Source organism: Brettanomyces nanus, chromosome 4 (assembly GCF_011074865.1).
Source record: "Brettanomyces nanus chromosome 4, complete sequence".
NCBI lineage: Eukaryota > Fungi > Ascomycota > Pichiomycetes > Pichiales > Pichiaceae > Brettanomyces > Brettanomyces nanus.
In genome coordinates, this window is record NC_052377.1 from 1088968 (window position 1) to 1115755 (window position 26788).

Consider the following 26788-nt stretch of genomic DNA (forward strand, 5'->3'; position numbering starts at 1 on the left):
CGAGTCTTGCTCAGTCTCAAAATATAATGAAGCTGTTACCTCAATCGGCTTTTGCATTGATCGCATCTTTTGTGTCCCTTACGGCAGCAAACTACGCTCCATCCTATGGCAAATGTCCATCTAAGAACGTTATGGTTCCTCCTGGAGGACAATCTGAGGGATTGTTGAGGAAGAACACTTTGCTTTCTGAAAATGAATACGAATGGGTCCAGGGTAGAAGAAATAAAACCACTTCCAACCTCGTCGACTTCTTGAATGGACTCAACTTGACTGACTTCGATGGTGATAACTACTTCGACGATTATTTTGAGAATGGAAACGACAGCCAATCCACAATCAATGTGGGACTCTCCTTCTCTGGTGGCTCTTTCAGGGCTTTGCTAACCGGTGCCGGAGAGATATCAGCTCTCGATTCGAGAACGAAATCTTCAGGAAATTCGACCGGTTTGCAAGGATTGTTGGATTCTGCTGTCTATCTTTCTGCACTTTCCGGAGGATCTATCATGCTTTCTTCTTTGATTTTCCAGAACTGGTCTTCTGTCGACCAAATTCTCGACAATAATGAAATTTGGAACTTTACTGAGTCTCCCGTGTCTACAGATCTTACATTCTGGGCCAATCTACTTTCAGAGGCTAAAGTGAGAGAAACCGCCGGCTATGATATAACCCTTATCGATCTTTTCGGTCGGATTTTATCGAAGTATATGTTTGCTAACTATGAAGATGACGGTGACGATCTCGCCTGGTCAGAAATCCAAACAATGGATGCCTTCGTTGACCACGAGATGCCATATCCAATGATTCTTGCCACTGGTGGAGTCGATTCCAACATGTCAGACTTTTCGTATAATGTGTTTGAGATTTCTCCTTATGAGTTTGGTTCCTGGTCTCCATTTGTTGGTGGTTTCACTGAAATGGAGTATTTGGGTACCTCCTACAAGGCCGGTAAGCCAGCTAACTCTTCCAAACAATGCACTGTGAAGTTTGATAATGCCGGCTTAATGGTGGCTTACTCATCTGATTTCATTGCTGCCTGGTCCGAATACTTGCCAGAGATCACCAGTGGTAACCAAACCGCACTTGACGCACTAACGGATAGTGAAAGTGGAACCATGCTCGGATCTAGTTTCAACGTCTCTGTCAGCACGTTGAGTTCTTTGTTCAACATGGTGAATACAGACACTCAGGATGTTTTATATGCACTCATGGCTAATCCTTTCTTTGAATCCACCTTGCCATCCAACGAGTCCGACATACCCTCAAATAAAACGTTGAAGTTGGTTGACGGCGGACTCTTTGATGAAGGTGTTCCCATGGATCCCTTCTTGGTTCCTGCTAGAGAGGTGGATGTAGTTTTTGCCTACGATAATAGCGGTGATACCAACGACACCTGGCCTGACGGCACTTCTTTACTTGCTACTAAGCGCAGATGGGAAAAATCATTCCCTGACGATAATTTCTATGATATTCCAGACAGTGCAGACGATTTCATTGCTCAAGGATTGAACACTCGTCCTGTTTTCTTTGGATGCAATGGTACTTCGTTGATTACAGACGAAATTGAAGGAGATAACGCAGATGAATTTAACTACATGAAACCTTTGTTGGTGTATATTCCTAACACAAATATGACAGAACTATCAAATACCTCTAGGGTTGTTTTCACCGACGAGGAGCGGGACTCAATGATTCAGGGTGGCTTTGAAGTGGCCACCAGATTGAATTTTACTTTGGATGATGAGTTTGCACAATGTGCAGGATGCGCCATCTTAAGACGGTCTATGGAGAGGAGAAACACCGATTTTGGAAAACAATGCCAAAGATGCTTTGACAAATATTGCTATGATAGTGGTAACGAGAATACCCAAAATCTTGATGAAGAAAACCTACCAACATCTTTGTATGGTAATGGTAACGGCAGTACTGCTTCAAGCTCTGCTACGGGTACAGCTACAGGTACAGCTACCTCTTCAGCCACTACAACTTCTACTTCATCCTCCAAAGGTGGTGCTGAATCTAGCGTTAATCCAAAACACTCATTCTGGCTAGGATTGATGGTTATGATGCTATGGCAATTGTAATGATTTTATATATGTAACACTTTCCAATTAACTTAGTAAGCAAGCTCGCTGAAAAATTTAAATCCTCAAACTTCTGTTGAAAGTCACTTCAGCTCTCACTTCATCTGCTCCTGTGAATAATAAAAATCACCGAAACCATGCCAGAGCTCTTGAAACCAACAAAAAGTGATATCAAGCAACTAATTGGATCATCTAAGGATGCATTGACATTTTGGGTTGAAACGATAATATTAGAGAAATCTTCCAAAGCTGGCACAACTTCATCAGCCCCTGCTGTTAGTGAAATCCAAACTGCCAGACTCGATTCACCGTTGGAGGAGCTTGTGAAATTGGCCAGCTTAGTACATGCGAGAGTTACTAAATTGGGTATCGTCTTCAAGCCTCTTATACCTGAGGAGAATTATCATGCTTGTTATAAGGAGTTGGATGAAGGTATGCATTCGATGATCTTATTAGTAAGTGTATCCAAACAGCTTCAACAAGAAGAGCAGAAATATTCCTTTGTATTTGTGGAAGAGCTTCTCAATTGTATCAAGATTGTTTTGACCGGATACATGGGATGTTTGAATGAACTGGAAAATGCTATCGATGCCGAGAATCAAGGCCAATCGCAGAGACTTGTGTCAGTGGGTAAAGTTTGGGAGGCATGCAGCGATTTACAAAGACAAGTGCAGCAAGGATCTTCCGGCCTACTAAAGGCCAAGTTGAAACAGACTAATCAGCTTATAAATGATGCTTCGAAAGAATACAATGATTGGATAGCGAATCCCACTGCCGAGGATCAAGATTTCAATGATTTCGCCAACTTTGACGATCTCCATAATTCAAAGAGTCTACACAATGAAACTGAAGTTGATACAACGCTCATAGAATTTGCCAAGAGGTGGAATGGCAAAATCAAGATGATCAAGCTACTTATTATGACGTTGAATAAGTCAATTCCAGACGCCAAATACAATATAAAGTTTTCAAAGACTATTGACCTACTAAACTCCAAGAGTTTCAAATTAAGTGAGAAAGTTGATGATTTGGTAGCATCGGTCATATATGATCAAGATGTGGAAGAAGCGAAAAGTGCAGGTAAGGAATTGATCGAAGAAGCTACCCAAGCTGCTTTATTGGTTAGAACGATGAACGAGGGTAATAGTACAAGAACAAGATGGCTAGATACATGGAGCAAGAAGTTTGTGGAATAGTCTATTAACTTCTAGACATACAGTTAATAATACCATATACACATATAAGTATGTAGTGCTGAAATCTCTCACCATTCATCATCTTCGTCGTCGGACTGAGCTACTTTGTTTTTCCTTTTATTCAAAGCAGCGGCTAAAGCATCTGCCAACGTGGCAGGTTGACCAGCTGGCCCACCAGCAGAAGAAGTAGGAGCTGGAGTATCACCTTTTACCTCTTGAAGAATGACACTAGGCTTATCAAGGTGCGCCTTATCCGTCTTTTTGAGGGCATTTAGACCACCGGCACTTCTAATGGATTGCAAAAGAGCGCCTCTTCCAGGGTCCGTAGAAGGTAGTGAAGGAGTAAAAGGGCCCGAAGATGCAGCAGGAGGAGGCGGTGGAGCGGCAGTAACACTAGAAGGAGCGGTAGAAGGAAGAGGAGGAGGAGGAGGAGGAACAAAAACGGAAGCAGTGGGTGTCATGAAATCTGGAGCCTGCACTACTGCTGGAGTTTCCTGAGCTTGAGGAGTTATAGCGGCTGGACGATTATAAGCAGTCGTATTGCGAGCAGGAGGAGGGGGAAACGATAGAGTTGGAAAACTAGTAGGAGGTGGTTGGAGCTGAACGGGAGGTACTCTAGGAGGAGTTAGGGGGGTGATCTGAGCAGGAGGCTGAGACTGAATATAATTTCTATGAGGGGGAGGAGGTGGACCGGCTCTTCTAGGAGGAGGAGGTGGTGGAGCCACTCTATTTCCAGAGTGTTGGGATGGCTGTTGTTGATAAAAAGGTTGATAACTTCCATTGTTTCTGGAAGGAGGTGGAGGAGGAGCAAGATTATTGACTCTTGCAAAAGGTGATACCACAGGATTACCACGGGGAGGAAGAAATGGAACAGCAGGAACAGGCCTTTGTTGAGAAGGTGGCAGAGGAGGAGGAACAGAGTAGGCAGTAGCATTCTGCTGCGAATTATTTTGTAGATATGCAGGAAGAGGAGGTACTGAATACGTTGTAGTAGAGCCAGGACCAGACCTAGCTGAAGCAGCGGGCTCAGGAATTGACCCAAGAGAATCAGTAGATCCTGAAGCCGATTCGGTGGTTACAGAATTTGATGATGCTTTTCTTCCTCCAGCACTGACACCCGGAGGTGGAGGGGGAGGAGCCTTTTTTCTTCTAGAGGAGCTCGAAGAACCGACGGTACCACTACGAGAACGAGGCGAAGCAATTGTCGCCGGCTTAGCGTCGACCTTGTACTGATACTTCCGAGGTACAGGCGGTTCTAGGCCTACAAGAGGTCCCCCACGCTTGGCAATATAATCCTTAATAAATTCTCTGTTCTCTGCGATCATGTCTTCCGTGATACCAACGCTCTCCAATTCTTTGTAGAGGGATCTCCATTCTGGAGGCGGCTCCTTATCGTAGTATATTATATTATGAATTCTGCGCTGCCTTTGTTCGTTCAATATACCGGATCTAGTGGTCTGCTGGGACTCATCGTCAGTATACATATCACCACGCAGGCCAACTTGAGCCACTTCAGCCTGAGGCTTGCGTTTTAATTCGATAGCTTTCTTGTTCTGCAATGTCTGTTTGGACGCATACTTCTGTCGATGGGTCACCCGCTTATAAAAATTCTGAGCATCACTCTTGTTCTCAAAAAGTAAGCCCGCCAGACAGTCGTCTAGTTCAAACGTGTGAAAAAAAAGCCTGTCCTGATTATATTGGAAATCAACGTACAATTCTTGGTCCCAAAGGACACCCCTATTTCCGGATATATCTACCAGCTTGAAAAAAAAACTATGACCAACAAGGTCATCGACCAAGGCTATAGCTCCACTGAGACCTGTGAAAACCCACGAAGACGAATCGGGGAACGCAATGTACAATCGAGCCACGGTCGCATCGATGATTTTATTGGATGGCTTGGGAACCGTCCGTTTCACCTTTTCTTTATCCTTGGTGTCGAGTATAGTCATGTCCCGGAGAGAAGAAATGCAGATTTGATGTAAAACAAAGGAAGACCCCGAACAAGGGAGCAAGGAAATAGAAGGGTAAAACAAATGCCATCGTACTCGCATCCGTGCACCAAGATATAAGTCTTCCACTATTTAATGGATCATCTCGCTATGAAACGAAAATTTCAGGGAAAAGAGAAAGGATCCTTTGACTCTTATCACTTATTGATTCAAGTATGAGACAGGGTGGAAAGCAAAAGCGTGAGTAAAAGCGCGATGAATAATTATGATGAATTATCTACTAACATTATATCAGCTTTAAAGAAGCCTAAGAAAAAGGGACAGAATTTAGACGAGCAGGATGTGGCCTTCAAAGAGAAGAAGAAGGAAGAAGAAAAGCTTGTGAAACAGATGGCCGCTAAGGCTGCTGGAAAGGGCCCTATGGTGACCGCAGGCATCAAGCATTCTGGAAAGAAGCATCACTGAACAGCAGTGAAGTTAATATTCGGTTTTTACTACATTCAATAGGGATCTTTGTCTTTTATCGGTTGCAACAATCGTTTGTCTAAAGTAGAGTTAATGACTAGTAGGTATTGTAATTTGCGCGGAAAAAAATTTTATTCTGCGTTTGTTGCCAGAGAATGGGGGAGGGGGAGGAAAGGCTTTTTATGTCTAGGACTGTTGAGATTTATTATTAGTTACTTCTGGTCAATTACAATTACAGCAACATTTTTTTTCTTTCTTGTTTCATATTCACACTTATAAAACCGGGAGGAAAATGCTGACAAAGTACAAGATAGTGTTTTTAGGAGATCAAGGTGTGGGAAAAACTTCTTTGATCACACGATTTATGTATGATACTTTCGACTCACACTATGCAGCAACCATCGGTATAGATTTCCTTTCTAAGACGATGTATTTAGACGATAAGACGATCAGGCTACAACTATGGGACACTGCTGGACAGGAACGATTTAGATCCCTTATTCCTTCTTACATACGAGATTCTAATGTGGCAATCGTTGTATATGATATCACCAATAAGGATTCGTTCAACGACGTTCAGAAATGGTTTGACTATATTAGAGCGGAACGGGGGACCGATGTGTTGATTGTTCTGGTGGGTAACAAGTCTGATTTGGAAGATAAGGTGATCACTAGCGAAGAAGGAGAGGAACAGGCCAAGAAGTTGGGTTGCAATTTCTTCATAGAGACAAGTAGTAAGAACGGATACAATGTCAAGAAGCTTTTCAAGAAAATCGCCAAACTTCTACCGGAGCTGCAGAACGAAGATGCCGATCAGGCACTGGGTGGCGGTAACCAGAACGTGCAGACTATAGATGTCAGCACGGACAAATCTCCTCAAGAGGGTATGTCTTCATGCCAATGCTAAGATTATAGCTTGGTGCTCTGTATCACTTTAAAGGAATAGAAGGAATCGCAAATCAATAGTATAAAATACTAGTAATGCATGTAATGTAAATCACAGGATTAAGCTGCACGTGATCGAGCAATTAAGGTTAACCAAAAAAATTATCTCAGCCTTATCATATCTATCCATGGTAGCCTTCCAGACTTGTCTGCTCACAAGGCATGTCTTACATATTTGAGCCCATATATAACATTCTTTTGACCAAAAGGGCCAAAGAAATAAAGTTGGGTAGACTATTGGATGAGTCCGCTAACAGTGCTGTTGCGTACGAGCAAGATTCTCAGCGAAATCGGTCTAACCCAAACAATAGGGCTAGGATACCATCAAATACGGATCTGCGAGTAGATGAAAGGACGTTTGAAGTATGGATATCTGAGGATGAAGATGAGGATAATAATGACAGTACCGTTCATAAAAGAAGGAAGTTGAATCACGACACGCGAATAATTGATGATGAGTCTCATAGAAACGATACAGTTAGACGCCAGAGACATATAGAGCCTGCGCAATTAGAAGATGAGATTGAATCGATCAGACGAGATTTTCGGGACACCATAGATGGATATGAACCAAGACCTCTGGTTTTGACAAGCGACAAGGACGCTGGCCGTGGATACTTTTCCAATAACATCAGGAGCACAGCCAATATTAAGCGTTCTAGAAGGCTGAGATTTACCAATCAGATCAATCATAGTTACACGGTGATAAATTCTTTACTACATATTTGCATGCTAAGATCTGACTGGAAAAATGCTTTGCAGCTTTTTTCTGTCATTATACGTACGTATATGTGTGATGTTAAGCAGTGTTGGTCGATAGGATTGGAGATTTTGAATAAGATGAATGAAGAAGAGTTTTTGAAGTTACTTAAAGACGAAGGCCATGAACCGCTCAGTGGAGAGAAACTTCAGTTGGCGGCAGCGTCAAGAAGCATAGCTCTAGAACGAATATTTGAACACGATGACGAGTCTTACAAAGCAATTACTCGGATGATTGCACTTGGTAACACGAAAAGACCATTTAGAGCAAGGATAATGAGATTTCTTCAATTTATGACCAATACATATAAAGTGAACAGACCAAACTTTCATATTGCAAAGTACCCGTACCAGGTTTACTGTCCGAAGGATGAGATGACCAGATATTTGACGTTGGCATCTCATTCCCACGCTGCCTATAGAGGAGGAACTACGGATTTTGTACCATTTTATGTGTATTCACTTCTTTCAGAGCTTATGCTGGGTGGCCGGTTCAAGCAGTTTGAAGAATTATGTGAAGAGTTGCAACTTCGGGCTCCGTATCACGACGATCCAATGGTTCGGTATATGTCTGCGATGAACAGCTACCTCGAATGCGTCTCTCTGTATTGTAGGCTTTGCCAGGAGTATGGAAGTATCCTGCAGATTATTGACGATATGCAATCACAGGATACAAAAACTGTCGATAAAGAGTTGATAATCAGCAAGATTGCAGATTGCAAGACGAGGTTTCATGAACTTGAAAAGTTCCCGAAGTTCAAGGTGGATCTAGATAAGATTGACAAGGATTTGGGTTATTTTAGTGGGTTGGTGATAAATACGCAGAAGAGTGAGACAGTAGACAGAGCCGTGGCAAGTGATATAGGAAAACACGATACAGAAGCCAGCAATACAGAAGCCAGCGATGCAGAAGCCAGCGATACAGAAGCAAACAATTCGGATACAGATACGAGTGGATCAAGCGATTTTTTTCGAGAAGATGAAGATAATGTTGCAATGCTCGAGGAACAACAAGCTGAAGAAGATGGCGACCGTGACTATCAGCACGACGAGCCCACCTGACAGTAAATAAATAATGGTTTATTAATATACATAGGAATAGCATTTAAACAAACTTGATATTTGATGCCATAGTGGAGTCGGATGAACCCACGGTTTCACCCGGGTTGTCGTTCAATTGTTTCATATCTTGGCCTACGGACTTTCTAAGAGACTGGTAGTCGGAATCACCTTCTTTGTGGTTATTAGTCCCAGGAAGAACAGTTCCGTCTTCAGCTATGCGCAAAACAAAAGGTTTATAATTTGCCGGAGCTCGATAATCGTCTATTTTAATGCTATAATCGGCCAACTGTTTCTTAATCCCTTCTATCTCTTCCTGCAACATGGCTATATCGTCAGCCACGGCCTCTCTGCGATTCTTTTCCTTCTGTCTCTGCCTGTTAGTCTCTAATAAAAGTGCACCAGAACCAACGGAAAAGATAAACGCTTCACTCAAGAAATTAGCACCATTCGCGATGGCACGGGCCTCGTTCAAGGGACGAATAGGCCTCATAGAGTGACCAAGAAGTTTCTCTTTCAATCGATTATCAAAGAAATGAATATTCTGTGCGACTCTTACACAGAACCTTTTGAATCCAGGATGATTTTTGGCTTCGGCTTTGATAAGATTGGCTATGGGCTTAGATATCTGCCTTATGAAGAGTGTAGAGAGCTTAACGGCAATACTGCTCAAAGGCAATAGTTTAAGAATAGGTGGTTTCATTCTTGTGATCTAGTGGGTTAATGGGGTCAGAGTGAAAACTGAAGGATAGAAATGGAACTCAACACCATACCATAGGTACGAGGATCCTGATGACACGGCTGTAGGGGGCTATAGAACGGGAAATAGATTACAAAACATCCCTCCGTAAAGCCTTATCTGGTCGATAGACGCGTCGCCGAATCCGTGATTTGCAGACAAAACGTGTTCTCACGATTCTTACTCACCGTCACAGGCTTGTTTCCGTATCGACCGTTTTCTTTCTTCTTTTGCCCATTCTTAATGGATTCGCTAGCCTCAAGAAAGAATCTGTTTAGCGCTTATTTGGCAGTTAGCTCAGCACTTGCAGCATACGCCATCTATGGAGTACTCTGGAGTAAGCCTAATTTGTATGCAGCAGGTATAGAGCTTTCCAAAGGATTCCCATTGGTCATTCTTACCAACTGGCTTATCGGATGGAGCATTCTTATTGGAAAATTACTTCAGGAACTGATGTTTGGAGAACTTAGACTCATCGAAATTGAACATCTGTACGAAAGATCGTGGTACACCGTTACCAACCTTATCATGACATTGGCCATGTTCAGATCGCAGAATAACCTCCTAATCTTTGGGATGATATTATCCCTTTTGTTTCTGAAAATATTTCACTGGATCTTGGGAGATCGTTTGGACTATCTCTTCCAGCAGCAACAGCTCAGTGACTACAATGGCGTCAAAAAAGTGATTCTTAATAGGACCACGGCGGTGCTAGGCATATTCCTTGTATTGGATTACAAGGTGATCTCCACCTGTATCGACCATGCCTTTTTACATAGTACGGATGTGTTTGTGGTGTTTGGCTTGGACTTTCTAATGGTCTATCTTGAGCTTCTTGAGGCCACTTTGAAGTACACAATGAATGTGGGCGAGATAATATATTTAAGGTACCGTCCGGATGACGAGATTTGGGAGGATAAGGCATGGATCAGCAAGGTGGGAATGATTGCAATTAGCTTTTTCCGTTTGGTTGCCGTTGGATTTGTCTTTGTGGGACTCATTTATGCCTACATAATACCTGTTAACTTCACCAGAGACGTTTACATTGGCGTTGTTAAGCTTGTGAAACAACTCAAAGATCTATTCTACTTGATTAAAGCAGCCCGTGATTTAGATACGCATATTACTGATGCTACGGATGACGATCTGATAGATCAGGAAATGTGCATCATCTGTCGTGACGATATGACTACCGATGTTCCAAGCAAACGGCATAGAAATGCTCCTAAAAAGCTTCCTTGTGGTCACGTGCTACACTTTGGATGTTTGAAAAGTTGGCTAGAGAGATCACATTGCTGCCCGACGTGCCGAAGAGAGGTCTTCAGCGATAACAGGGGTACACTACCTGAATGGACGCACCACCATCACGGCGTGCACGAAGAAGGGGAAGCTATGCTGAACACTGGTACGGTGGGAGGAGATACGACCCGAGGGAATCCACATCACACACGGGGACCTCGGGAACCACAAGAACCACAAGAGGCTCCAGTGACCCCACTGGCCCCAGAAGGAACACCTACTACTACTACTACTAATACCAGCGATTTCTCTATTCGCCTTCCTTCTGATTCCATAATCCCTACTGACTGGACCATTCTTCCTATGGAGCGTACGAATAAGCCAAACCAATATAACGTGAGGCTAAACAGAGAAACTACATGCAACCTCCGAGTGGTGAAGAGAGACCGGATAATGAACAGAGAGGAATTCGAACAGTACGTAGTGAGACATTAGGTACATTTTCTATACATATACGACAGAACGAGCATCTCAACGAAGTAATTGTAGTAAGACTATACAATATATTATACAAAGAAACGGAGGCAAAAAAGGAACACTAATAATATATTACACTAGCAAGAAAACTCAGCGTCTCTTGGATTTTTCCACCTTTAACAAAAGAGCCTTATTGATGTGAGGTAGAACACCACCAAATGCAATGGTGGCTTTGATAAGAGCATCCAATTCCTCATCACCTCTGATGGCCAACTGGAGATGTCTTGGAGTGATTCTTTTCACCTTTAAGTCCTTTGCTGCGTTACCTGCCAACTCCAACACCTCGGCAGTTAAATATTCTAACACAGCAGCAAGATAGATGGCGGCTTTGGAACCGACTCGAATTTTGTTTTGCACAGAGCTCTTCATGTACCTCTTGATTCTTCCCACAGGAAACTGCAAACCGGCCCTGGCAGAGTGGGACTGAAATCTGAGCACATGTTCTTTGGCACCTCCTTTACCTTTTCCTCCGTGGATCTTTCCTGACATATTTAATAGATTTAATCAATCAAGTTGTTGGAAGAGAAAACTGGTGTCGTGGGGGAAAAACAACAAATCTCCTTTAAGGGGCAAGTTAAGCTGCGTTCGCGCGCGCGAAGCATCTCCACGAAGGGAGAGCCGAAAAAATAGTGAAAAACATAAACAAAGAAAAATTGCGAGGAAGGAGAAGAATTCTGGAAAGTACCGGTAAGGAAGAATTCTAACGCGTAAACCAACTAAGAGCCGAGAGATACGCGAATACATCTCTCAAGTCTAAATTTTCAAATGCGAATGGAACTAAAAAACAGGCCAGGATATAGAGCATCTATTTTATTTGATTGTATAAGCAGAAAAGAGAAAAAGCCAGAAATATAGACGCTCGAAAACCCAACAATACACTAAATGCAGAAGAGAAACGTAACCATTATCAGAGAAAAAAAACCAAAATGAAACGAAGACACACCAACACCACACCAAATAAAAATAAACCCATTATCAAAATCATCAAGACAAAACATAAACGACAACCGTAGTCTCAAATAAAAGGAACAACAATGAAAACCATTAGGAGGACAATATAAACTTCACGAATGGTTAGAAAAATTAGTATACTAGTGCTCCTCTGTATTCAGTACACTTTTGAGCCAGCCTTTAGTGCTGTGCTGACCATTACTATCAGTATTCGACTCTTCAGAGGTACCATCAGAAGTGCGGCTAGTAGCCCCACTGCGGTTGCTGGTCCTGCTGCTGCATCCGCTACCGGATTCACTGCTGGTTCGGCTGTTGGTTCCCCTGCTGGCGATTTCAGATGATGCTTCTTTTGAGCTATTCATCGAAATAGATGCCTTTAAAGCTGGTGCTATTTTTTGCAGTGGCTTAAGACGCGACTCTGCAATCATAGGACTTGATATGGACGGCACAGGAGAAGTTGCAATGCTAATAGCCGGACGTATCGAGTAAGTCTGAAGAGGAGGGAGTTGTGGTACTGAAGGGGTATATCTAAGAGAGTCATATATTGCAGGAAGCTGGTTCTGAGAGGATTGCACAGCTTGTGGAGTCTGTTGCGCCTGTAGCACCCGCTGAACTTGCACAGGCTGCCGAGGAGGAGGAGGAGGTGGAAACGATGCTATACAGTTATGCGGACTATACCCTGAAACATGTCCATAGTAAGTCGCGGTAGGGGAAGAAGAAAAAGCAGGACCAGGACCGTACGGAGAGTTTGGATTGGAATAGAAGGCAATGCTTGGTGAAACAGCATTAATAGAATTGGAATTAGAAGCAGCACCCCTCTGAGCAAAATAAGGAGTGGCCAGCAGGGGGTCACCATGAAATGAGATAGCTGAGAGTGGAGTGGGAGAAATACCACTGTTAGGAGTGACAAGCGCTGAGCTTCCAGAAACACGTGGAATAGCGATGGGACACGGTTTGTGAGAAGCATTAGGTCTGAACTCTGAACAGGCCCTGCTCAGCAGATTAGTTCTTCTAGGAGGTGGAAGTGACGAATCTTCCGGTTGACTAATCGTGAGTCGAGGTGAAACAGAGGGTGGAGGTGAAAGCAAATGACTGTAATCGGCACCAATACCAGTAGGAGTATGCGGAGAAACAACAGATTGCTGTTTAAGTTGGCCAATAGGTAGAGCGCAGTATTGGCGATTCATCAAATCCATTGGATCCAGAAAAGCTACACTTCCACCACCACTGGCAAACTGAATGCTTTTGCTCTTCGGTATCTGCTGAGGCATCGAACCCCGCCTAGTGGCGTGGGCCTGCTTTCTCCTCGTATATCTATTTCCGTCCATGGCCATACGACTCTTGACTCGGACGTTCACCTTCTCGCCCGGATAAGTCATAATGAAGTTTTCGTACATGTGAACAGTTTGCTTGTGCTGTCTTAGATTGTCCAACCTGGAGAATCGTTTGAGACAATGATCACATTTGAACGGCCTTTCACCGGTGTGCTTCCTGATATGTCTTGCTAAATGTTCCGATCTAGTGAAAGTCATAGAGCAGTTGGGGAAGCCAGTACATTTATAAATTCGTCCTTTTGACTTCCTTTTTGATTTACTAGAATGCGTAAATTTTTTAGAAGCAGTAGTGGACGAAGAGTCTAAGGCCGTTGAGGCTTCAAGTTCCTTGACGCCTGTGTCAGTTTCTTCTGGCGAATTCGATTCCGCCATCTCGGAATCCGTGCTTGCTCCTTTGCTACTGTCTCTAGAGTCTGACATAAGCCCCTTGTCAGAATCCACCAGCGTGGAATGAGATTGGATGGATGTCATGATGATATCGAAAAACCAAGTTTTGTGTATAAAGAGTGAACAAGATTAGTGAAGATTTTTTTGCTTTTTTGCTATTCCCTTGTCAATATGTTAAGTTTCTCTCTTCGACTCTCTCCGTTCGCAAGAAAAAAAATATTTAAAAAAAAGATCAAAAAAAAAATTGACTAGGCTGACAACTGAGTGAGAAAGATGATGAATAACCAAGCGGAAGCAGTGGTCTAGCAGATAGTAAAGAAAAATGTATGAAGGCGAAGTTGAGGATCAGCCAAAAATGATGTGGAAAAGATGAAACGAAGAGTATATAACTGTACGCAGAAAATGAAACTGATTTAAACGTTCGCAAATCTACAGTGGTCATAGTAAATGTAAATAAACAGAGAGGTGCACCAAGGAATAATTTCTGTAGGACACAAAAAACAAAAAGAAACTGCGTTCGAAAACGGAAAAGAAAAAAAAGAAAGAGCGTAAAGTGACTAGAACGAACAGGGCTGGAAAAATTGCAGGCATAGTACGCTGAGCTTTACTCAACAGGCCGAATTAAAGCGGGAAAAGCAGAAAGGGGTAAATGTTAGATCAGTAGCAAAAAAGGGATAAGTTAAGGGGTAAGAGGGTGAAAAAAAAGGAACAGGCAAATGGTAATTTGCAACCAGTAACAAGAAAGTGACAAGCTGAAGCCCGATACTGGCGGGAGGTACTGTAGAGACGGGCTTTCATAAAAGGATAGCCTCTGTAAAATTAACAGGCAATCCGTTTGTATGATCGCCAAGATTATCGGCGTTTATTCTGTGTGAATTTTCACAGGGCCAATAAACGAGATAGTAATTACAATTTCAGGTGTCCTTTCGAACTCGCCTCTGTTCAATGTGTTCCTCTACGGTGGTGCGCTGTACCATGAGTACCTTGATTTCTACGTAGGAACATAAGTTACTAATACTGCGTGAAGAGCAGTTTCATTGTTTCTTTTTTTATATCGTTTTATTTAGCCAGTTCTTTGTCGTTTCTTTTTATTCTAAATCGTTGCTTTTGTCGAGTCTGCCTCCTGTTTTGATAATTGTGCACAGTATGCCTCTTTCCCTCTCGCGCTTAATTGCTAATCTCTGCGTATTTCATGGCAATTCTCGCTTTCGAACCTGATAATATACATATGTACAATGCGTGTGACTCTATTAAAGTATAAAAAACGTAGACGCTGTGCACAAACACATGTCAATAAGCAACCCTCTTCATATCGGTGAATAAGCATTGTTCCTGCGTGTGATGCTCCACGCGCTCCTTACGGGTAGAATAGAGGAGGGCAAGTAGAAAGGTAAAGGAGCCACCGAGTAAGGCTTAGCCAACATAAAGTGAAACGGTCAGAAGTGATCCAAAATGGAAAAATAGTCCAAATACTATCATCCATTGAAATCCACGTCCGCATGAGGTTTGTTCGAATCGGGAAATTGATCGACTTGATGTTTATGCACCTTATTGTTCTCAGACGGAATGCCCAGTGATTTCATCCTGACATGCCATATTGGTACCCTTGACATTTCATGCACGATGCGATTCGAGCGTCTGCGCGTCCGTCTGAGCTCTCCGTACCCACTAACGTCGGTCGATAAACTGTTATATTTCGAAAGGGGAGGTTGGTCAGCGTACCTACAGGTTTTCATTTGATCCGGACCGGTTTTCAGGGAGCATCCTGGGGAGAATTTTTAAAAGCCAATCAGACGAGGAGTCAACCGTTGGGTAGTCAGAAATTTCATCTTATGGTTTCCTGACTGGGGTTGGCAATGCCTTATAGAAGATATCAAGATCATCACTGCCAGCACCGGATATATCATCAGGGTCAGGTTGCGCTTCGCGATTGTTTCCCAAAAGGGTACTATGATCCGCAGCCCTATTTTGCCGTGCTCTCTTCCAACGTGTTTCTTTCCTTGCCCCCATTATTGCCGTGCTTCTCCCGTTGTCTTCATCCATAATATGACAAAAGATATCAAATTCATCGGTATCGTCCTGTGAAGAGTGGGCGTCGTTCCTGGATACAAGGGGCTGTGATCCTGAAAGCGATTCTACTACCGATTCGATACTGCTTTCGGAACCTTCCTGATCACAGTCGACTTTTTCAAACCAGTTCACGACGAAGCCGGTGAGCTGTCCAGGTTGGGCGCCATTTTTGTCTGCAATAAATTCCTTCAATGGGAAATCTACACTGGGATATATCAAGCCGAGCTCTTCTGACCGGCATATATTAACTGGAACTCGATATTTCTCGATCACTGAGTAAATGTTCTGGAAAAATAGCATCCCTCCGAGATGCTCCTTTATCTGTTTTTTGTAAGATGGTTGTGAGAAATCAACGGGCTCATATACGTGTACACACCCCTTCGCATCCGCCGGTTTGTATCCAATATATATGGGGAGCATTGGTATTACAACATCGGGATTAGAGAACAATCCTATAGGAACATCCTCCTCAATGCTGTACAATTTTTTTCTTTTCTGCTCAATGCTTATATCTCTCGAGAGATCCTGCCATCCGATTTCTGGGTACTCTTCGTTGTCATCACCATCGCTGGTGCTGCCATTTACTATCGAAGACGAAGCAGGAAAGGACCCTGTAGATTGAGTGAGTAATCTCGTTCGATTCATGTTGTAACTGGTATTCAATCTGACGTAGTGCTTTCCCTCAACGGCTTTTCCTCGCATCCAGATCTCGTTTCTCATGGTCCTATTTATCACGTCTTGAAGCTCATATCTTGTTTTTCTAATAGTGAATGATTGTCGGTCTTTGCAGTACACAATCAACAAGCCGGTAATTAAATGCAAATATATGCCAAACAAACTCATGCAAGGAGTAGTCGAAACGCGAAGCTCCTTCTGCTGCTCTTCACTAAGACTTGGTTCCATTAATGGTATTTTGGTAGTGCATATCGTTGCCGGACTGTCGCGAAATCGTGTATGAGCAAAAGCTTCATCTTGAGGACCCACTAGCTGACTTTCTAGCAACTCTAAATCGGTCTTAAACTTTGTTTGGGTCATGCTTAAAGGACGTCCCCTTTCGATAGTAGAAAGAACTTTATATACCCCAAATTTTATTTACTCTATTTCTTTGCTTGGTGCGTCCATCTCTATATCACTTTATTTGCCAGCTCTTAATTTTTTCTTCCTCTGTTTCACGCGTCTTGTATTTGATACTAGCATCTTATTTCTCTTTGAGTAGTATGGCCAAACGTGTGATTCCATTCGAAAAGGCAACTAAAACTTCCAATGCTAATGAGGACAAAGAGAATTCTTCTTCTATCACGGCTGAGGACTATCTAGAGAATCAACTGCATCTGGAAAAAGAAGCACGCGAGCTTATGCCTTATGATTCCAATCAATGTACCTACGGTATGGGTCCTCTGAGGCAAGAAGTTTACGCTTGTTTGACGTGTTACGAAAAAACAAAAAAGCCATGCGGGATATGCTTTGCGTGCTCTATCAATTGCCATTCCAAGCACAGATTGGCCGAGCTATTCACCAAGAGAAACTTTACCTGTGATTGCGGAACCTCGCGCATTAACTCCAATGGTCATTGTCGGGTGAGAATGGTTCAGCCAGATGGAAATGTCGATAGATCAGGGCTCTTGAATTTACAAACTCGTCATAGTGAAATTTCTAACCTTGATATACCGTCTCTCTCAAATACATACAACCAAAACTACAGTGGACTTTTCTGTTCTTGCTGTAGACCTTACAACCCTGAAGAAGATACCAACATGTTTCAATGCCAATTTGGCCAGGCCTGTGGTGAGGATTGGTATCATGAGGAATGCATTATGGGACTTCGGCCTCAGGTAATTGATCGAAAACGGAAATCTTCTGCCGAAAAACCAGTCATCGATATCAGCGACTCAGAAGAATCTAGTGTATTACCCATGCCTGGATTTCCTGATCTGGACAGCTTTGAGACTATAATATGCTGGAAGTGTGTACTCAAGTTTCAGCATGAGTTTGATACATTGAGCAGTTTACTTGAATGCCAAAGAGTTTATCATGTGGAGGCTGAATCGGTGGAAGCGCGCGATGCACTACTGAATGGTCGTTCAGACAGCGATAATATTGGCATAAAGAGAATGAAGAAACAATTCCCTTATACCCTTCTCCTCAAAAAGGATTTCAAAAAACATATTAAGCAGATAGTCCTGGAAAATAAACCTTCAAATTTCGAGCTCATCAAACTATTGAAGGAATTTCCTTATATGTATAACGACGATCCCATCTATAAACCACCGGAGGACTCTGATGATGAAAACTCATCCATGTTTGAACTTGGTCTTAAGAACCTAAACAAGGTGCCAGTTGAACAGGCACTTACAGGCATGGAGGCATATAAAAAGATGAAGAGCAGACTCACTGAGTTTCTCAAACCATTTGCAGAGCAAAAGAAAGTGGTTACAGAGGAGGAGGTGAAGAAATTCTTCAGTACGGAAATGAGCCAGAAAAGGGACTAGCTTTCTAAATAGGCAAATAATACATACATAGACTTAAATTCCCAACCACCGCCGTCTTCTTTTTTTCCATCAGAGTGGCGTACCACTTCTGCTAGTTTTACGGAGACTCTGAGGACCGGACCTCTGTCGCTTCTTCAGGGCGACATCAAGATGATCGATATAAGACTCCAGAAAATTATTGTCTCTGTTGAGATCATCCACTTTTCTTTGCATGTCTTCAATCTCGTAATCGACCTGCCTCTCTTCGAGTCGCTTAAACAATCCTCCTGATTCCTTATTAAGACCCTCGATTTTCTTGTCTAATAGGCCAGATTCCGTTGACAGCCTTGCAGCTTCAGATGATTTACTCTGATATTGTGCTCTGAGAGCTTCATCCGTATTATTATTCTTTTTCAACCCAACCCTTAATCCTTCAAGTTGCTCATTTAAGTCATTTAATGCATTCTCTTTGAGTTTAACATCTTCATCAGATGTTCCAGACTGTGCCTTTTTTTCATACTCAGACGTACGATTCTGCAATTGTTCAAGTATTCCCTTTAACTTGGAAAGGTCCCCAGTCAACCTATCTAACTGTTTACTCATCGACTCGTTACTTGTCTTGTCGCTTCGTAACTTCTTGTACATTATTCCAATTTCAGCATTGTTTGACTCCATCGTAAACTGCCTTTTTGAATCGTCCGTATGAATCACAGCCAAACTCTCCTTCTTTTTCGTAATGGCGTTTCCCAACTCTTTGCATCTTTCGTAAACCATTTGAGCTAGTAAAATCTGATATTTTCTGTATGACATTACAGCAGGAACTTCGAGCTCCTCCAATTTCGGCTTTTTATGACCATTTTGTTCTTTGTGCTCTGAATTCAAGCCAATATCGTAAAATTTGTACTTCTTCACATCGTAGGGCTTTTCAAATTGAATGTTCTCCATAGACTCCTCACATTGACTTGCTAAATCCTCAATTCTGAGACTTGCTACTGGAAATCTGGGTATTCTCAAATCATCGGGAAATGGCCTATGTCTCACATCCATCATCCAATCGATAAGGTTCTCACCTACAGGAGAGTTGTTATCACTGGTATTCACAGTCGATCTATAAGCCACCGTCAAATACGCAAGGAATTTGTTGTAAATTTCCGGGCTTGCCCGTAATGTGGGTACTTCCCGCTGTAATTGCTGGTCAAAATATTCCAAAGAATTGGTAATAATCAACTTCAAGATGGGCACTTGCAACTTCTTAGGAGTGACCTGCTTCAGATTTGAATCTAAGGTAATGATCAAATCGCTTTTCAACTCTTCAAATTGTGTAAGGTACTTCAACTGATTGGAGAGAATCAAGTATACACTGAGCTTTGAGTTATGCTTTTCGGCCTGAATCTTCTGGTACAGCGGACTATTCTTCGAGATTCTGGGCGTGTAATCATCGCTGGCTTTATGCTTACCATTACTATTATTACCACCTCGACCATTTCCACGGTGACCCCCCCGAATATGAGCAGACTTGTCCTTTTCATACGAACCTCTCACCTTCCTTTTTCTTGACTTTCCAAAGGAATGAGAAGACGGAGTGGAAGATTTGGATTCAAAGTTGTCATCATGAGAGTCGATGGTTTCCGAATCCTCATTGTCTGAAACATGGGTTTTTTTAGAAAAATCAAATGATCCATGATTCTTATAATAGATGGAAGCACCACTGAAACGGTAGTATTGCATGCCATTCTTACCGATAAGGATGGACTCCACAAGATCCAACTCCTTACCATTAGAGACACTGATAATGATCGTCTTGGGCTGCTTTCTTTCTGTTAATCTGTTCAATAGTTCATCGAGTTTCACATATTTCAAAGAGGAATTAATAATATTTTCCTTCGTATCGAGAAGCAACAGGTTTTTGGGAATGAAATGATTGACTAACAACGTTGGATGATTACCAATCTGTTTCACATTTGATACAAATGCTTCCAGCATCACACTATCATCAACAAACGAGCCTTCCACCGGATATAGCGGGGCACCAGATTCTACCTTTAGTTTACCAAGAATTTTGAGAATGCTTGGTCTGTGCAATTTCACCATTATCTCCACTAGTTCCCTCTGAACCAGCGTCTGATCTATGGGAAGATAAAATATAAGATCCTCTGGATCTTGTGGTGGAGCATCCTCTTCTATGGATTTCATGATTATAATAGGAAAAACACTAATAAGAGTAGAGAACGCAAGGGTTTCCATACCCAAAAGAAAATAAGGAGCCGCACTAAAGGAATACGAAAAAGAGCACATAAAAAAAAAAGCATTCAGTAGACTACAAATAGAGTGGGTATACAAACAATTCTATAAGATAATACACTAGAAGCTAAAATATTCAAAATAGAGACACCAACCTAAACGTACATCATTCTCGTCCGTCTTTTCACAACTTTGTCAGACTCCTGACCGTTGTTACCCTCACGGATCAACTTCAATTGCTCGTCGGCGTCATTTTTACACATAACCTTATCGTTGTAGATAAAATAATCAGTTCTGATGGGCACTCCGCAATAAGCACACTTCAAACAATCCATATGGAACACCTCATTGACCTCATTCTGTAGGCATTCTCCTTCAACACCCTTGCCACAAATTCTACAAAGAGAACCATTGAGCTCATGGAAATGGGTTTCGCAATAAGGTCTGTCGTTGTAAACATAACAAGACTGACCTTTGGAAAACTTTCTCGAGCAGGCGTAGCAAGAAAAACAGCGACGATGCCATTGCCCCGACAGCTGGTTATCCTTGGACCATATCGACTTCTGTCCAGGCAAAATATGTTTGTGGCACCTTCTACAAGGACCCTGGCCTGGAGGATATTTCACTTCATTGTCCTGATCTTTCGCATTTTCATTCTCACTCTTATGAAATTCCTCGGAGGTTGCTTTTTTAGGATGAGCAAGATCTAGAGGTCCCGTTCTGTTGCCATCTGCATCACTATTATCACTCGACTTCGTAGAAGTTGATCGTCTGTTAATGTCGTTCTTGTAAGAATCTTCACTGCTATCAGTCGTGTTGAAAATGTCTTTGGCAACAGGGTTTCCTGAGTTCACTGATGAATGTGAAATCGAGTGTGTATGCAAATTCCTATCCGAGGGATCAATCAGGTCTTCTGCACTCCTATTCTGAATTTGAGTGGGAGACTCCAAAGGATTGACTCTCATCTTCCTAAGGCCGGGAACATCAAAATCATTCAGAGGCGATGTCTCAGAAGTAGATGTGGGAGCTGACCCATCAGCATGATAATCGTCAATCTCCGTTATTTCTTGGATCGTACTCATATCGAAATGATCCAAATCACTATTCTTCCCTTCATCTATACTGTCAGTATCATCTTCAGGAAGATTGTAGATCTTCAGATCGTTGGTCTGCATTGTGCTTAATCTTTTGATGCCAGCGTTGGCGTATAAAGATGCTGAGGCAACCGCTTGTAAAGCCGAGGGCCTTTCATCTTCATCTCCGACTTGAATATCTGGGATCTGAAATGCTTCTGAGTTCTCTCCGGTTTGGGGGGAAGCCATCTGTTTCCTTATGGCCAGTAATTGATCGACAGAATCATCACGCTGATGATTCAAATGTGATTCGTGATTGGATTTTGATTCTTCGAACTGGGCATCAAAGGCGTCTATAGACGAATCATTCTCACTACCGTTATGATGGTGACTGACCTCCCTCTTTCTTTTCCCCTCATCATCATCATCGTCGTCGTCGTCATCATCATCATCATCATCATCATCATCATCGAACGGGCTTATCAGCTTTCTTGATCTATCCTCCCTAGAATCCTTAAAATTCTCTTCTTCTCCAGAAGAAAGATCGATTTCCTTGATAGCCATTCTTGGAGACTGAAACATAAAAGAGGAAACAGACTCACGAGAGACAGGCCTTTCATTTCTTTCCACTCTGCCGTCGGAATGCAATCTTTCGTGCGATTCATGCGGTTCTTGATGCTGATTCAGCTTCTGTTGTTGTTTGGAACGTTCAAGCAACGCGGCCATATGTGCCTGTGGAATGGGAAGGTTCGAAGAAGTTGGATGAACTGAAGGTTTGTAAGGAAACTCAAAATGCGAGTCCAGCTGATCACTTGATGACATAGGGAGATGTATAGAAGCAGAAGAACCAGATTTGTTTTCAAAGGTTTTCTGATTTTTCAGGGAGATAGATTTCGCGTTTTCCACAGGAACCCGTGGTGGCTGAGGTCCTCCTCGTTGGACATCTGGTACCACTCGCTGATTATGAAGCATGGACGAAGCATTTGCTCCTCGCAACATAGTAGTACGAGAAGAACTCTTGGGAGTATCGGGACCAGAGCGAGATTCTACTTTTGACGAACCAGAGTTGACAGAGTGAGGCGAATCGTTCATCCGTCGTAAGTTTGGATTGCTGTTGAAACCTCGTCCAATTGTAGGTGTGGTGAAGCTTCGCTGATTCTCCCCAGAACGACGAAGAGACGGATCCGAATAGTTGGTAGGCCCCTTCTTGCCGAACAAAGGGCCAGGAGACATCAAACCACTCTCAGATACCAGTCTGTTTCTCCCTATCTTGGTATACTTATCATCATGTTCGTGATGACGTGAATCATTTTGTGGCTTATACACGTCAAAACCGGCTCTTTCCATCACGCCACGAACATGCACCTTTGTGGTGAACGGAGGAAAGGCTGAGTTAAATTTGACATTTGGGTATGGCTCTCTCAGAAACGTTGGAAGATCCGAAAAAAGCCCTGACATATTCACAAGGTCGTCTTCTCTGGTTTTTTGTTTGGACATAGTTGTATTTGATGGAAAATAATGGTGCAAAGCCTCTTCAGCAAAAGTTGAATGTGCGTTTGTTAAACCAACTTGGAAAGAACAACCTGAAAGTTCTCAAGTTGCTAGAAAGAATGACTAAGTTGATTCAACAGGCGTTACACAGGTGACTGAACTTGAGCGAATAAAATAATTATTGTGACAGAACAGGACGAAGAAGAAGCAGCCTCAGAGGGAACTTAGATAGCACGTAGCGACACGACCTCGACAACAATTTTTTTTTCCTCTCTGGGCCAAATAATTTTTTTATATTATTTTATATTTTTTTATATTATTTTATATTTTTTTATATTTTTTTTATATTTTATTTAATTTTATTGATTTTTTTAATTTTTTTTTTCAATTTTTTTTTGAACTGTTTTGCGATTGCTGAGAATTACTAAAGCCTGCGGAAGATCCGAAGCAATAAGAAGGCAGGGGTGAAGGGTGTAAGGATGAAATTAGAGATATTAGAATTGAGTAAAAATTGAATACGTAGTAAATTGGAAGTTGAATTGATATATGATCTTACAATTCCATCCGTACAGCAGAGTCCGATTCAAAGACTAAAGCATCCAAGGAATCATCAGGGATTCTATTTTTCTTTTGTATACGGGCCTTCATCTTGGAGAAGATTATGAAGGTGACAGCAGTGAATGAACCGGATGCTAGAATAACCCCCAAGAAATTCAATACCTTACTAAGCCCCGTAGTTTTGTTATCGTTCAACCCTTTGAGCTGAATGCCAACTAAAAGTTGAAGGAGTAGTTTAGGGGTGGTTATGGCAGTCGCCAATGCAAAATTAGATACTGATATTCCAGGAATGGCTGCAATCGCACCGTTAGAAAGCGAATAAGGTAGTGGGGACATCCTAAGTAGGACCAAAACAAGTAGATTTTCCCAGTAGGAGGAATCCTCGTCATTAAAGACATCCATAAACAACTTCAAGTTCTCGCTGTAATTCATTAGCTGAATAGCTCTTTTCCTTAGCACGTATTTAAAGGGAGCAAAGGCACATGCAGAACCAACAACAGTAGCACTGGCTAAGAGCGGCCAACCTTTCAATCCATAAACCATGCCAATAAAGATAGAACAGATATTAAACCCGGTAAGAGGAGGAAAACTAATAAGAACAACCATCATGAACGATGCCATCCATCCCTTCCAGCCCCAAGCATTCCAGGTAGACGAGAATTCAGCCATCGCTCTAATAAATCGATAATAGTTCGCCAAAATCCATATTTCAGTGATCAAAAGGACGAGTGATACTATTACTATGAGAGCCCTAACTGGGAGGGATTGGGATACAAATAAACGAACACCTCTATCACGCAGTTTGCGTAGTGCCTGAAGTATCCTGTGACCCAAACTAGGGGCTTCTAGCTCCTCAAACTCGTTTGAATCTTCCATAAGGGGTTGAATAAGTCGATTCAGGACACTCCTGAGCAAATATTGGATGAAAGGAAAGAGGAAACCATCAAACTACTTTGAATGCTAATTATATCTCACATCTTGACTCGGACCGGAGTTAAAAGCTAGTACGCACGAATCCGAGGGTCATTGCTCAGATCTTGTATGATCGACGCGTCGCTGAGCCTCCTTCTCCCTCCTTAGTGATTAGTTCGATCTCTTGTTATTTTCATTTTAGTATAGTTTGCATCCTCCCTTTGATGGCATTTCGTCTGTTGGCATGCCACCTTTCCGCTACAAACATGTCATTTTTGCTCTTTCGCTTTCTGTAGCTGCACTGCTCATATGTACAATCTTGTTCGAATTTACCACTTCTCAAAATGACGTTGGGGTTCTGCTTATGAGCACCAAGAATACGATTTCGAGGATGCTAAGTAACGAGAATGCTGAGATCAAGAATCTCTACTTCAATGATAATCCGAAAATGGTCGTGACCCCTGAACTAGTTATTAACTTGCTTGAAGATGAGAGTAATAAATTTCATAGTGAGCACAGGGCTAAGTTCGAACAGCAGTTGACGGCAAACATGTTAACTCAACCACGTCCGCTTGATTTCACTTATACAGATCGACACGTGGACTTCAGAGAGTTCATGTCTCAATTTGTGGATTTGTTGAACAAAAATAGGCTTTTATTTCCGCACCCAGAAAGAGAAACTACCTCTGACGGCAAGCCGGTGATATGGGATACACTCTTTCTAGATAAGCCGTTTGATGTGCTTTCCCAGAGCCAGCTTTATGAAATGATGCATTTTGACCCTGCATCAATAGAGGATCTAAAACTGAAACATAGAATAGTTACAGGAAGTCTTCCTTTGGTAAAACCAACTGAGCTTTACCATAGTAATGGCTATGTGATGATTGGTGGTGGTATGTACACCTGGTATGCGTTTTTGGCGATTCAGGCGTTGAGAAAGACGGGAGCAAGGCTTCCCTTGGAGTTAATTATTCCTAAACAAGAAGATCGGGAAGGTTGGCTATGCGACGAGTTGCTTCCCGTGAAGTATAATGTTAAATGTGTTACTTTTGACAGTATATTTGGTCCTGAATTATTGAAGAAAATGGGCGAATTAAAGGGTTATCAGTTCAAGTCATTTGCATTGCTTGGCTCATCGTTTCGGAATGTCATGTATCTTGATTCCGACAATTTCGCTGTCAAGAACCCTGACTATCTCTTTGAATCTGATCTTTACAAACGCTATAAAATGATCACTTGGCCAGACTTCTGGCGAAGAACCTCGTCTCCGTCATTATATTCTGTTTTGGGAATAAAGGTTGGTTCTCTTCCGGTACGGAGACTCAATGATATGTTTACCTCACCAGAGGCCTATTATACAAAGGACGATTTGGTCGCAGTAGAGGAGAGAGTCAATTATCATGACAGAAGTGGAACGCTGATGGACTGGTCGACCGAATCTGGTCAATTTCTTTTCGACAAAGAAGCTCATTTTAACACTTTACTACTTTCCCTCTATTATAATTACGATGGACCTGCCGGATATCATCCTCTCCTTTCTCAGGGTGGTGCTGGGGAAGGTGATAAGGAAACTTATGTTTTGGCAGCCCATTTTTTGAAGAAGGTACACTATCAGGTTTACAGGAAGCCAGATAAATTATATGGCTCATTCATCAAAGACAGTAACTGGTATGTGGATTCTACAATAGTACAAATGGATCCTGTGGTTGATTACAACAATTTGAAGCAAATTATCCTGAAAAACCAGCAGCAGCGGCAGCACAAGGATAGCCGTGTATATAGTTACGATTATACTTACGGAAGTTTCGCTACTAGCGGAAATTTCAAGTCGGTGCCGATGTTTTATCATATTCATGCGCCGAAAATCAATCCGTTTGAATACGTGGAAAAGGACCTCTTCACAAATATGGAAGATGAGCCCATTAGAAATTTTGGTAACGATTATCCGAAAATTGGGTATGATTTGGAATTGATGATTTGGCAGACAATTATCAAAAGTCTTTGTGAGGACCAACAGCAGTTCAAATGTTTCGAAGGTCTGGACATCGGACAGATATGCAACAACTCTGTAGTTGATGAGAGAGTTGATTGGCTAAATAGAACGGGACGGGCAGCTCTCGATGGGTATCTGGAGCAGACATTCCTGGGGCCTACAGAATTGAACGAAGAAGAGAATACGAAACTGGATGACATGATATACGGTAAGTTTAGGGATTCCTTAAATTATACCATGACTCGACTACCTAATGGGAAAATTAATAACTAGGTAAAATACTACATAATGGACTAAATTTATAGACAGCGTTATAAAAAGATCCTCACTTATCGCGC

General features: G+C 42.2%; 15 protein-coding genes across 15 annotated transcripts; 7 read left to right on the top strand and 8 right to left on the bottom strand.

The window, feature by feature from the left end:
* Window positions 1–26: 26 nt before the first annotated feature.
* On the top strand, window positions 27–2081 carry FOA43_003739 (uncharacterized protein; the record flags this gene model as incomplete). The annotated part of the gene is made up of 1 exon (XM_038923988.1): window positions 27–2081. One exon carries the CDS (start codon window positions 27–29, stop codon window positions 2079–2081), a length of 2055 nt encoding a protein of 684 aa, XP_038779916.1.
* A 137-nt stretch (window positions 2082–2218) lies between these two features.
* On the top strand, window positions 2219–3277 carry FOA43_003740 (uncharacterized protein; the record flags this gene model as incomplete). The annotated part of the gene is made up of 1 exon (XM_038923989.1): window positions 2219–3277. The coding sequence occupies one exon, from the start codon at window positions 2219–2221 to the stop codon at window positions 3275–3277; it is 1059 nt and encodes a 352-aa protein (XP_038779917.1).
* Window positions 3278–3345: 68 nt separating this feature from the next.
* FOA43_003741 (uncharacterized protein) lies at window positions 3346–5229 on the bottom strand (the record flags this gene model as incomplete). Its single annotated transcript, XM_038923990.1, has 1 exon — window positions 3346–5229. The coding sequence occupies one exon, from the start codon at window positions 5227–5229 to the stop codon at window positions 3346–3348; it is 1884 nt and encodes a 627-aa protein (XP_038779918.1).
* Window positions 5230–5444: 215 nt separating this feature from the next.
* On the top strand, window positions 5445–6660 carry YPT6 (Rab GTPase ypt6; the record flags this gene model as incomplete). The annotated part of the gene is made up of 4 exons (XM_038923991.1): window positions 5445–5469; window positions 5525–5652; window positions 5999–6578; window positions 6641–6660. 4 exons carry the CDS (start codon window positions 5445–5447, stop codon window positions 6658–6660), a joined length of 753 nt encoding a protein of 250 aa, XP_038779919.1.
* A 15-nt stretch (window positions 6661–6675) lies between these two features.
* FOA43_003743 (uncharacterized protein) lies at window positions 6676–8460 on the top strand (the record flags this gene model as incomplete). Its single annotated transcript, XM_038923992.1, has 2 exons — window positions 6676–6681; window positions 6775–8460. The coding sequence occupies 2 exons, from the start codon at window positions 6676–6678 to the stop codon at window positions 8458–8460; spliced, it is 1692 nt and encodes a 563-aa protein (XP_038779920.1).
* A 43-nt stretch (window positions 8461–8503) lies between these two features.
* FOA43_003744 (uncharacterized protein) lies at window positions 8504–9160 on the bottom strand (the record flags this gene model as incomplete). The annotated part of the gene is made up of 1 exon (XM_038923993.1): window positions 8504–9160. One exon carries the CDS (start codon window positions 9158–9160, stop codon window positions 8504–8506), a length of 657 nt encoding a protein of 218 aa, XP_038779921.1.
* A 279-nt stretch (window positions 9161–9439) lies between these two features.
* Window positions 9440–10930, top strand: FOA43_003745 (uncharacterized protein; the record flags this gene model as incomplete). Its single annotated transcript, XM_038923994.1, has 1 exon — window positions 9440–10930. The coding sequence occupies one exon, from the start codon at window positions 9440–9442 to the stop codon at window positions 10928–10930; it is 1491 nt and encodes a 496-aa protein (XP_038779922.1).
* A 132-nt stretch (window positions 10931–11062) lies between these two features.
* HTZ1 (histone H2A.Z) lies at window positions 11063–11461 on the bottom strand (the record flags this gene model as incomplete). The annotated part of the gene is made up of 1 exon (XM_038923995.1): window positions 11063–11461. The coding sequence occupies one exon, from the start codon at window positions 11459–11461 to the stop codon at window positions 11063–11065; it is 399 nt and encodes a 132-aa protein (XP_038779923.1).
* A 602-nt stretch (window positions 11462–12063) lies between these two features.
* On the bottom strand, window positions 12064–13728 carry FOA43_003747 (uncharacterized protein; the record flags this gene model as incomplete). Its single annotated transcript, XM_038923996.1, has 1 exon — window positions 12064–13728. The coding sequence occupies one exon, from the start codon at window positions 13726–13728 to the stop codon at window positions 12064–12066; it is 1665 nt and encodes a 554-aa protein (XP_038779924.1).
* Window positions 13729–15474: 1746 nt separating this feature from the next.
* FOA43_003748 (uncharacterized protein) lies at window positions 15475–16749 on the bottom strand (the record flags this gene model as incomplete). The annotated part of the gene is made up of 1 exon (XM_038923997.1): window positions 15475–16749. The coding sequence occupies one exon, from the start codon at window positions 16747–16749 to the stop codon at window positions 15475–15477; it is 1275 nt and encodes a 424-aa protein (XP_038779925.1).
* Window positions 16750–16931: 182 nt separating this feature from the next.
* On the top strand, window positions 16932–18203 carry FOA43_003749 (uncharacterized protein; the record flags this gene model as incomplete). Its single annotated transcript, XM_038923998.1, has 1 exon — window positions 16932–18203. One exon carries the CDS (start codon window positions 16932–16934, stop codon window positions 18201–18203), a length of 1272 nt encoding a protein of 423 aa, XP_038779926.1.
* Window positions 18204–18272: 69 nt separating this feature from the next.
* On the bottom strand, window positions 18273–20375 carry FOA43_003750 (uncharacterized protein; the record flags this gene model as incomplete). The annotated part of the gene is made up of 1 exon (XM_038923999.1): window positions 18273–20375. The coding sequence occupies one exon, from the start codon at window positions 20373–20375 to the stop codon at window positions 18273–18275; it is 2103 nt and encodes a 700-aa protein (XP_038779927.1).
* A 203-nt stretch (window positions 20376–20578) lies between these two features.
* Window positions 20579–22993, bottom strand: FOA43_003751 (uncharacterized protein; the record flags this gene model as incomplete). The annotated part of the gene is made up of 1 exon (XM_038924000.1): window positions 20579–22993. The coding sequence occupies one exon, from the start codon at window positions 22991–22993 to the stop codon at window positions 20579–20581; it is 2415 nt and encodes an 804-aa protein (XP_038779928.1).
* Window positions 22994–23539: 546 nt separating this feature from the next.
* On the bottom strand, window positions 23540–24214 carry FOA43_003752 (uncharacterized protein; the record flags this gene model as incomplete). The annotated part of the gene is made up of 1 exon (XM_038924001.1): window positions 23540–24214. One exon carries the CDS (start codon window positions 24212–24214, stop codon window positions 23540–23542), a length of 675 nt encoding a protein of 224 aa, XP_038779929.1.
* Window positions 24215–24801: 587 nt separating this feature from the next.
* FOA43_003753 (uncharacterized protein) lies at window positions 24802–26723 on the top strand (the record flags this gene model as incomplete). The annotated part of the gene is made up of 2 exons (XM_038924002.1): window positions 24802–24806; window positions 24857–26723. 2 exons carry the CDS (start codon window positions 24802–24804, stop codon window positions 26721–26723), a joined length of 1872 nt encoding a protein of 623 aa, XP_038779930.1.
* Window positions 26724–26788: the final 65 nt, after the last annotated feature.